This window comes from Labrus mixtus, chromosome 13 (genome assembly GCF_963584025.1).
Source record: "Labrus mixtus chromosome 13, fLabMix1.1, whole genome shotgun sequence".
Classification (NCBI taxonomy): domain Eukaryota; kingdom Metazoa; phylum Chordata; class Actinopteri; order Labriformes; family Labridae; genus Labrus; species Labrus mixtus.
Window position 1 is genome coordinate 14,287,031 of NC_083624.1, and position 11,260 is coordinate 14,298,290.

Sequence of the window (11,260 nt, forward strand, 5' to 3'; positions counted from 1 at the left end):
AGGGTCTAGAATATAGTTTTATATAACAAAATAGATGTATGAAAGTGAAGGTGATGAAAGTGAATTGACACACTGTTGACCTTCTCTGTGATTGATTTACCTTCTTCAAGTGTTAGCTTTCATTTCAGTGAAATTTTGATATTGAACAGATGTAAAACAGCTCCGTCATTTAGCAACATGCAGCATCACAGCCACTGTGAACATAGAAAATGATTAACTGGCGCCATCAAGAGGACATTTATTGACAGTGACACAAGTATCTGTCAACCACAGAGGTAAAGACTTTATTTCTCAGGAAGAATATCTAAAACAGTACACAACACAACAATCACAACAATCAATGTGCCAGTCACTAAACACACCCCTGAATAAAGGATTACAAATATGGCAAGAAATAGAGGCCCACACTCTCTAACGGTCCTCACATTTTCTCCATCTTTAAAGATGCTACTGCAGTTTTCTTTAACTTTCTTCTTGTTTTCATGAGCCCATATACAACAAAGATGACACCAAGTACACTTACAAGGAGAACTGCGAAGAGGACATAAAGAGCAACTCCAGCATCATCAGATGAAAGCTCCAGACCTAAAAAGTTCACCATGTTCACAGGTGGAATGGGGGTAGTTGTAAGTAAAGTGGTATCTGGTGTCTGCGCAGTTGTAGCTGTTAAAGGAGAGAGACAAAAAACAAGGCAAATTCAGATATGTTTAGAAATATTTTGCATTTTGCCAAAAATTCAAGAATCTTTTTGACATTGTGTGTCTGGATGTTAGTATGTGAGTTTTTCCACACCCTAAAATTTAATTAGTAGTATTCCCTCCTAAATCTCACCATGAACACATCATTTTGGAATTACATGACTAAGCATTATTTTACCTTCAGGTTCAGGGTTCAGACACTCATGGGGACCGAGGGCTGGGTGTGGGAAGCCGTTGCATGAGATGATGGAGGCGTAGCGAGAAGCTGAGCTTTTGGGGATGCGAGGAAGGTTTGGGTCAGAGCGGTTCACGAAGAAAAGTCCAAATCGCTCGGAGTAGCCAGCAGCCCACTCAAAGTTGTCCATTAATGACCAGGCAGTGTATCCTCTCAGATCAACTCCATCCAGAACTTGAGCTTAAATATTAAGAGTAATGGTTACATTTAATTTTTGTACATACCTGAAAAAACCTGGCTACATTAGTCCCCTTATGAAACTGTACAGAATGTCATGTCAAAAACAGCAATACAATCGATGTGGTACCTTTCAGGGCCTGGTTAATGTACTTTTCATAGTAATGCTTTCTGTGGATGTCATTCAGGTCGACTGCTCCACGTTCTGAGATGCCGTTCTCTGTGACATACACAGGGGGGTTTCCATACTCATCCTTGATAAACTTGAGGATTTTCCTAAATCCAAATGGAGTGATCTTAAGCCAGAAGGAGCCAGATCCGATCCAGGTGCGATCATGGGTGGTTCCAGTACCCCTGCACAGATAATAAATCAGACATTAAACAGGGAGGAACAAAGTATGGCATTAAATTGTTGATTTTCATTCCCTCTTGTCACAGATTTACTGCTCAGCTGCTGTATGACTTGAAAAGCAGTCATATCATTTGGGGGTTATTTCTTTAAATTCAGACCTACCTGTCACCTTCATAATCCTGCTGCTTTCCCAAATCAACTGGGTATGACAGAACTGTGGTGTAGTGGTTGAAGCCAAAGTAATCATGAGTCCCTTTGATCCTCTGGATTTCTTCAGGGGTAAACTCAGGTAGCCTGTTCAAGAAAGCAGAGTTGTTTTCAAAATCCAATGACGGCTTTCTCTTTCAATCTTACAGACTTAAATATTCACCTAGCACTGCAGTGTAAAAAGTAGTTATTGCACTAAAACCTATCATTAAAGAAAGTGGTGGGTTAGGTTTTTGGAGAGCATGGACAAAATGTTTTATCAAGGCCTTTAAACCAAGGTGTGTTTGACATTATAATACTATACGCCAAACAATATGAACGCTGTTATTGTGAAGGTGGTGAACAATTTCAATTACCGTGATTTAGGGAGACCTGCAGCAAGACTTCTTTCATGAATTGTTTTTTTCATCACTTCAGGGTAATCACCATTGAAAATGGGATGGGCAAACCAGCCAATGAAAAACTGTTGAAAAAAGGGTAGGTGGTATGAATCTAATAATTTTGATACAAGATATTTGGGGCACTGTCATACTTACATATAGCCTCTACTTTACAGGCTTTAGATACATTTTGCTGTTAAGTGTTAATGTAATTTGTCTACCTGTAAGTAGCGTTTGGCTGCATCCACGTCCTCCTGTTTATAGGGGTTCCTTGGCTCCGCCCAATCAGAATTAATGGTGATGGAGATGATGCCACCCTGTTTTGCTCTGTACTTTCTATTGTAGAGGTGCCAGGCCTCTGCATGGGCTTTGATCAGGTTATGAGCTGCAATATACTGCTTGCCTATGATGCCTATAAGGAAATCCAGAGATAATTGACATTGCTGTTACTCATTATCATACATTGTAAAATTTTATTTTTATATCATATACCTAACTAACAGAGCTACTCTTCAACAATGTCCTCCTTCAAGTAACAATGAGTGAAACACTAGTTAGATATAACTACTGCAATTTTTCTCAGATTTTTAGCTTTAACTACCTTAAAAAATGTACATATTGTACATATTAATGTACTAATTAATATTTAAAAGACTTGACTCAAAACATTTCCTTTTACATTACACAATGTTTACAATTATCTGTTGAACTATTTTTGTGTGTAACACCTGTTTTCATCGCAGATACATTTCCAAAGAAGAAGAAGGGGAAGGAGAAAAAGAAGAACAACTTTTTCACATATAGTAGACAATTCTGACCAATAAAAAAAGAAAATTCTCAACAATCTAGTATTTATTATTTGGTAAACAAAAAAAGGTAACTCAAAGAAAATATATTTGATTACCTGGAGCAAAGGTACCATATCCATAGCCAAGGTTGGCTACAATGTAGGGTTCATTTAGAGTGATCCAGAACTTCACTTTCTGTCCTAATCTGCTGAATAAAACATCTGCATACTCATAGAATCTCCGGACCATGATTTCATTCTCCCAGCCCCCAATTTTCTGCAGAGCCAGGGGAAGGTCCCAGTGGTACAGAGTCACCTTAGAAACAGAGAAGAGGACATTTTAAATGCTGTTCCACACTTTTCTGGTGGGTGAGGTTTTCCTTATTTGGCATTGCATTTCCTTTAGATGGAATAGTAGAGGTTTTTGACAGCACAGACTGCTGATGCCCTTGAGACTTCACAGAGGAGCAATAAAAGTTATACATTTTAATATACAGCACTACATAGGAACCATTTGTGGTCATAATCAAAATGAAAACCTACTTGAGGCTCAATATTAGCAGCTTTCAAGGCATCCAGTAACCTATGGTAGTAGTCCAGTCCAGCTTCATTGATAAAGTTGTATGTGCCATCAGGGAGCACTCTGGACCAGGATACAGAGAAGCGATAGTGGGTCACCTTCAATTTCTTTAGCACTGCCACATCCTCGTCAACCTTATTGTAGCTATCACAGGCAATATCGCCATTGTAACTGTTGTCCACTCTCAATGGTGTATGAGCAAACTTATCCCAGATACTCAATCCTTTTCCATCTGTTCTCCAGCTTCCCTCAATCTGAAATGAGAGAAAAGTTATACTACAAAACAAGCCATTGTAAATACTTCCAATACGTATTCCAAGTGTTTATTAAAGATTCCTTCAAATTAACTTACATGCCACTATGGTAGTATACCACAAGTGCACTTTAATTGAAGAGGATTACATTTTTCAACATTGCTCACCTGGTAAGAGGCACTGGCAGTACTCCAGTTAAAAGCCCTGGGAAACTCTTCATAAAGTGTCCTCTCGTCATCTGGTAAGGGAAAGCCATTGTCCTTCATGACTTTGTAATAATAGTGAGCAGAGCGTTTTGGTGTCCTTGGCCGGTTTGGGTTAGTGAAGTCAACATGGTGCAACCCAAATCCAACTTTGTATCCATTGAGCCATTCAAAGGAATCCATGAGGGATGTTGCTATGTATCCTTTCACCCTCACGCCATCAAGATTATGGGCTGTGGATGAAACATAAGGAAAGCAATAATATAATCAGCAACATAAAAATGTTGCCATTTGTGGTGTTAGATGGTCATCACACATATTTTTTGTCTTCAAAATGCTAGATTAAAAGAAAAAAATGTATGTTGGAAGGTTTTAGGGGCTAATGTGAAACACTCACCCTTTAGAGCCTCATCAACATAGGTTTTGTAGTAAAATACTCTGTCAATGTCATCGACTGTGGTCTTAGTGTCTGTAGCAACTCCATTCTCTGTAATGTAAATCTCTGGATCACCATACTCTTCCTTGATCCAGATGAGGAGTCTTCTTAAGCCCCATGCTACAGCTTTTTGCTTGCTTATTGCAGTACTGGGTGAATCACCTTCCTCTGCTTCTGACAAGTCTTTGTCATATTCATAAGACGGAGGGGAAAGCCGGGCTGTCAAATGGCCTACAATTTTTGTGGTGTAGTGATTAACACAGAACATGTCAGCAGTTCCCTTGATGAAGCGCTTTTCTTCTTCAGTGAAGGCAGGTAGTCTTGTCTCCGAGAGACCTTGAAGTTCACTTTTGTTTCCAACTTGCCACTTCATTGCATCAGGATAATCACCGTTCTTGAAAATAGGATGTGCAAACCAACCCAGTTGGAACTGCAGAGCACGATCAGCAGCTACCACTTCACGTGGAGCATTAACATCTTTAGGTTCAACCCAGTCAGCGTTAAGGGCAATGGATACTTGACCACCTTGGGATTTGCGATACTTATCATTATATGTGTGGTAAGCCTTGGCGTGGGCTTTGACAAGGTTGTGTGCAACTCTGTAGGGAGCAGTTCCTGGATTCTTAACATTTGGTGGGATCTTTCCGAGTCCATATCCTGACCATGCAATTGTGTGAGGCTGGTTAAAGGTCATCCAAAACTTCACTCTGTCACCAAAGGTGGCAAAGCAAAAGTCACAAAACTCATTAAAAATGTTAATCATGTCTTCATTCTCCCAGCCACTGAGTTTTTGAAGAGCTTGAGGAAGGTCCCAGTGATAGAGTGTCACCATTGGAGTGATGTTATATGCTAAAAGCTCATCTATCAGTCTATTGTAGTAGTCAACACCTTTCTGGTTCAGGGAGGTACGACGACCATCAGGAAAGATCCTGGACCAGGACAAAGAGAATCTGTATGACTTTACCCTCAGAGCTCGTAACATGTAGAGGTCTTCGTCAAGTCTGTTGTAGCTGTCACAGGTCACATCTCCATCGGCATTACCAGGAATACTGCTGGTTTCATTGGTAAACGTATCCCAGACACTGGGCCCTTTCCCATCAGCATTCCATGCACCTTCAATCTGGTAAGCCGAAGATGACACTCCCCAACTGAAGCCATCAGGAAAAGTGCCATAGTGATAGAGTTTTCTTTGAAAGTTGGTTTGGCTGGAGAATCTACTCCAAACATTTTTGGCTTGGGATGGGACAATGGAAGGTGGAAGAGGAGAAACTTTATTTGGCTCTATATTTTTTGTTTCTTGTGCATTAAACAACTTTTCCCTGGAAGCAAATCCATTGTTCTCAATAAGTTTGGAGTAAAAATAGGCAGACTGCTTTGGAGTTCTTGGCCTGTCAGGCAGGTCAAAGTCAACATGATGCAATCCAAAACGTTCACTGTGGCCTTGTGGACCTTCAAAGCCATCCATGAGTGACTGCACAGTAAACCGCTGCACGTTAACACCATCCAAATGTATAGCTGTGGTGAGAATAAGGACAAACAATTCTTATATAATCCCTTTAAACATGGTGACCAGTTTGAAAATATAGGAATCAGATCCGTACAAGAGTAATTTCAAGGAGGAAGCCACAGTTGACAAAACACATGCTAAGGTTGGCTTAAACCAAAAAAATACTAATTTTTTTAGGTTATCTTAAGTGTTCCTCATAAAGGCTTTGCCAAGTGTGTTTATTTGCATAAAGAGTTACATTTCACTTACCTTTGAGGGCCTCATTGATGTAACTCTTCAAATAATCTACTCGATGGGTGTCATCAAGAGTGTCCCCGCTGTACTCAGTGGGCATACCATTCCCAGTTATGTGAATAGGCACTTTGGTAACATTTAAGTACTCTTTGGAAATGTAGTTCAAAAGCTTTCTAAGTCCCCATGGTGTAGAATAGATCCAATCAGAAACTGTTGAGGACCATGATGGGTCCACATGTGCCTGGAAGTCACCCACCCCATGAGGACCAGGGATACAGCCACCATCAGTGTTGTTGATCAACCGTGACGTATAGTGATTCAATCCCAAAAAGTCAGCTGTTCCATGAATCCTCTTGCTCTCTTCAGCTGTGAAAACTGGAAGCCTTGCAGGCTCAGAAAGAGGGCACTTGTTTCTTTTCTGCTCAATCTGAGTCTTGAGTGTTTCAGGATAATCTCCATTCACAAATATGGGATGTGCAAACCAGCCAAGCATGAACTGCAGGTAGCGATCTGCAGCTGCTATATCTTCAGGCCTGGAAGGGTCCTTGGGCTCAGCCCAGTCAGAGTTCAATGCAATGCCTACTTCACCTCCTTGTGCGTTCCTGTATCTGTCATTGTAGACATGCCAGGCCTCTGCATGGGACTTGAGTATATTGTGTGTGACCTGCAAGTCAAAGTAAATTGTTAGGTAAATGTTTACGAATGACCATAAAACAGTATATTTGTAATAAAATGGTTACCTGATAGGAGGCAACCACATAGTCTTTGACTCCAGGAGGATGTTCACCAGTGCCATACCCAGCATGGCTCACTACCCAAGGGCTACTGAATGTATTCCATGTCTTGACCCTGTCTCCAAACCTGGAGAAACAGAAGTCAGCGTAGTCCTTGAAGGCTTCAACAATGGATGCATTTGTCCACCCACCATAGTCCTGGAGTGCCTGGGGCAGATCCCAGTGATAGAGAGTAACAACAGGTTGGATCCCAGACTCAATCAGAGCATTTATCAGCTTGTCATAGTAAAGAGCCCCTTTCTCTGATTGGCTTCCCTGTTGGCCTGATGGGAAAATACGGGCCCAGGAGATGGAAAACTGGTAGGTGTTGACATTAAGACCTCGCAGGAGGTAGACATCATAGTCAACCTTATTATAACTGTCACAGGCTAGATCAGCTGTATGATTATCAAAAAAATGGTTTTCATGACCCCAGCGGTCCCAGATGGTCTCTCCTTTCCCATCTTCAGACCAGCCACCTTCAACTTTAAATGACTCACTGGAGGTTGCCCACTGGAAGCCATCAGGAAAAGATTCATTCAGCAAAGCATCTGGCTCGGATAAGGTCATGGTGGCAAAATCGCTCCAAACCTTGCAGTAAGTCATGGAACATGATGACGTTGGAGATGTGTTTCTGATATAAGGAACAAGATGTTAAAAATTAAATTGAATTTACATACTTCAGTAAAAATCCAACAAACATTGCAAATGTTTGAATTGACAAAATAGAACTGGCAGAACTTCTTATGGCAATAAAGTACACCCTGTAGTTTTAAACGCCTCCCTTGTCCTATGCATACACAAAAATACACATATTTACGAAAGACATCTCTTTCAATCCTTCACTATATCCCTTATTTGGAATTTTTGTCTAAAAAATGATCTCTTATTTTTCCACTGTCTGCACCTTCCACCTTTTACAGTGATTGGATTTTTATCACTTTATATTTAAAATTGCTTCTAAAATAAATCAATACAATTACATTTCAAACTGAGCCGTCCCCAATACTTTCTGTGGCATGTTTTGTACAATTACAACATCTTACATCAGTGTCCATGTTCGCTGTAATACCTTGGTTGGATATCGTCAGCTGGACGTAGCATGTCAACAACGTCAAGTCCAAAAACATTTTGGGGTCCATTGGTCAGCACTGTAAATTTACGACATGTGTTATTCTGTTATATAATGCATGTATCCTGCATTGTTATCAAACTACATTATAACCGCTGTTCAAGTTTCATTTGTAGTTTAGGTGTTTTTTTACAGAATGGCAAACAAAAGTGTTGTTATCAACTTTGAGAATACTTGATGATACTATGATTCAAAGAAAGCAAGCTAAAACCTTTTACTTCCAACATTACCTTTCAAAATGTTTGTATCTGACAGGAACTGATAGGGAGAGCAGTTTTTGATGTTAACCTCATAAAAGAGAATGGGTTTTTCTTCACACTTTGCCTGCAAGAAAGAATAACTGTCATGTTCAATGCAAGTGCATGACAGAGCATACCAAGACAAACGTGGTAAATTTTTCCTCATTTTGTTATCCATGCAGATGAGGACTGTTAATTATGTTTTGTAATACATTTCTACATACCAAAACATTCTGAAGTTCCTCAGCCAGCTCTCGCCCAATGGTGCAATCATAATGAATCTTAATGGAGATGAAATCTGAATATCTCTGGAATAGAGACACATGTGAGTGAATGTGAATATGGATCCCATATTATTCCGCAGCAGAAATTAAATTATTACAAATTCAATCTGCCTTATCTTCCAAGGAAACCATCCTAATATTCATCTTACCAGTAGTCGTGTATTAGAGATGATTGATACTTTGTCTGCCTTTACTCCAACAGATATTCCTCCATCTGAAACACAAGTGGTGTTAAAATAAACAATTACATGCACTTTTTCTTTACTAATTACACAGATAAAGGACATTGTCCTTTCCCCTGCTTCTCTCCAGTCCCTTATCATGACCTTTGGAACATGTGATGAACAGCTTTGGAGCTCAGCCATATTTACTGGACATCTTATAAAGCAGCAAAAAAAATAATACAACTCCAGAAGGTAAAATTACAGTAAAGGATAAGAAAGAATAGGTTCATAATAAAAAAAAAATCAGCTAAAGAAAAAATGTGTTGCTATTATCATATAACAGTGATGCAGATAATATGTTAATGTATAAATGCAAAACAGAATGACAGGACAGGTTTTTTTTATGATTTAAAGATCTTTTCTAATTGAACAATCCACAAATCCTTAAAAGGAACATATTAACATACATACAAGAACTATTTAAAAACTTTTCCCACTACATAAGAAAGTAGCAACTGAAAAAGATAACTAGTCTCTTTAATCCTGCTGGACCCTGACTCAACATTATAAACAGATTTGGGGAAGTTGCAAGTATTAAAGTATTTTGACATATTAATTATAATTTATAATGAACAAGTTTTCAGAGGATTATCTAAGAAAATGTTGAGTAAATGTGCAATGCATCTCCATTGATATTGGGGTGCAGCCTATGTATAGCATGCATTAACAATTATAAGACCTGTTGTTAGGAAAACTTTAAAACATTAGTTTTTCATGCCTCACTTTTAAAATGCTAATTGAAGAGATTTTTTTTAAATTTGCAAATATGGATTAAAAGTTTCCGATTCTGTAAAAGCTACATAACATTATTTTATCAGGGAAACTTGTACATAATGTTTTAATATCTGTATATTGTTCTATGCCTTTCTTCTCTCTTATGAAATATGTTTGTTTTTCTTACTGGTTGATTTGTATTTTACTCTTGTCGTCATCTGCCCAGGGACAACAGATGGAAATGAGCTAGTTAGCTAAATCTGGTACAAAGCATCTCTTGTCTTCCCTTCTGAGACTAATGTTTTTTTATGTACACTGTCCCTGATTCAAATAAACTAATAAACTAAACTATCAAATCTCTGCACATGATGTCATAAAACATTGATCTCCTACCTCTACCAGGAAACAGTTGGTGGTAGCGCTGGTAAACACTGATATGTGCATCAAGAGCATTTTGCAGCTCCGCATCCCTCAGCTCATCCAGGCAGCTCAAAGTCAACCAGGAGTCTGTCAGCTCTCCAAACTGTCCAAACACAAACTCTGCATACTGCTGAAACATCTCCACCAGCTCCTGGCTCTCCCAGCCTCCATATTTTGATCTCAGAGCTTCTGGCACTGTGGATCCATGAAGGACGACAAGAGGCTGCAGGCCCACGTCCAGCAGCTGTTTCATCAGAGTCTGGTAACAGGAGACCACTGCTTGCTGAGGCTGACTGGACAGGCCTGTTGGTAGGAGCTGAGTCCATGATAGCGGCACTTTGTAGTGGGTCACACCTGTAGTCTGGAGGAACTTGAAGTACTGTTGAGATTCAGGAGGAAGTGCATAACCACAGTCAAATGTGTCCAGTAGAGCCCACTCAGAGGGGTTTCCACTCAGACCTTCCACCTGTTCACTGGTCATAGGACCGGCAAGAAACACTGCCTGCCGTGGATCCTCATGTTTCTGGCACATGCACCCAAACACAGTGATCAAACAGAGAGAGAAAAGTTTCCCCGGTAACAACATATTGTCTGAGTGTGGGGAACTGAATGAGTTATCAGACGGCTGACCTTTTATAGTAACACCGTTTACAAGCCTGAACTTTCAGGCCGAGTGAAGTTTCATGATTGACATTACTATACTCAGGAGTCACCTCTGCTGTGATACTTTATGATGTTTTCTTAAAAGGCCTCTCACAGCCTTGGATGTGTCTGATAAAATACAGAAGGTCAAACAAGAGGCAAAGATTTATGATGCAAGGCAAAAGAAAAAATGTGTGTACAACGGTCAAGAAGGAGAAAAACTACTGGTGGGATTTTACGACTTTATGTCTAATTGGTGTGAATGTTTTTATGTTTCTGTAATACTTGAGCCTAATCTCTCTGTTCAGTTCAAATCTAAGCTTGCTCGTCTGGTGCAGACTGCCATGAGGGTGATGGGGAGGAATGAAAACTTCTCCCTACAGCCAATATACGAGTTGTTCTCAGACAGGCACAGAGAGTGTTGTCCGACCCGTCTCACTTCCTCCACTCTGAGTACGAGCTCACCCGATGTAAACTGAACCGCTTTAAAAACTCTTTTGTTCCCACGTCAATCAAATTTCTGAATAATGTTTCGTAAGGCTGTGTGTGCAATAGCGTCATGGTGCCCCTGTATGCTTTTTCTTACCTTTGTTATTTTATCTCTCATGCTTACTCATAATAAAGCGTCAGCATGACATCTTGTGCAATATGGGTATGTGCAATATATGTTGTGTTGTTCTGTTTTGGTATGTGCCTTTTTGTTTATGTGTTTTTATTTATTGATTCGAGTGGAAGCAGCTGAATGTTTGGGAGCACTTTGAGTCCAAGACAAATTTCCCCAA

General features: G+C 39.8%; 1 protein-coding gene across 2 annotated transcripts; it reads right to left on the minus strand.

Annotated features, from left to right (window-relative positions):
* Positions 1-257: 257 nt before the first annotated feature.
* Positions 258-10,437, minus strand: LOC132987043 (lactase/phlorizin hydrolase-like). Of its 2 annotated transcripts, none has more exons than XM_061053820.1 (17): positions 9,810-10,437; positions 8,628-8,692; positions 8,419-8,502; positions 8,186-8,279; positions 7,896-7,974; positions 6,791-7,457; positions 6,066-6,714; positions 4,271-5,824; positions 3,838-4,106; positions 3,380-3,670; positions 2,954-3,152; positions 2,271-2,461; positions 2,026-2,132; positions 1,625-1,756; positions 1,241-1,464; positions 877-1,113; positions 258-663 (listed from the first exon to the last, which is right to left on the minus strand). In XM_061053820.1, the coding sequence occupies exons 1-17, from the start codon at positions 10,420-10,422 to the stop codon at positions 422-424; spliced, it is 5,697 nt and encodes a 1,898-aa protein (XP_060909803.1). In that variant the 5' UTR covers positions 10,423-10,437; the 3' UTR covers positions 258-421. The 2 variants fall into 2 exon arrangements, with proteins under 2 accessions (XP_060909803.1, XP_060909804.1); XM_061053821.1 differs by lacking the exon at positions 9,810-10,437 and adding an exon at positions 9,604-9,649.
* Between the last annotated feature and the right edge of the window lie 823 nt (positions 10,438-11,260).

Bases quoted from the DNA above. Each gene is read 5' to 3' on its own strand.
- LOC132987043 (XM_061053820.1), bottom strand. From the start codon at position 10,422: ATGTTGTTACCGGGGAAACTTTTCTCTCTCTGTTTGATCACTGTGTTT. The intron at 7,975-8,185 runs GTAATGTTGGAA...GTAAATTTACAG, and splicing joins AGATACAAACATTTTGAAAG to TGCTGACCAATGGACCCCAA. The intron at 5,825-6,065 runs GTAAGTGAAATG...TTCTCACCACAG, and splicing joins CATCAATGAGGCCCTCAAAG to CTATACATTTGGATGGTGTT.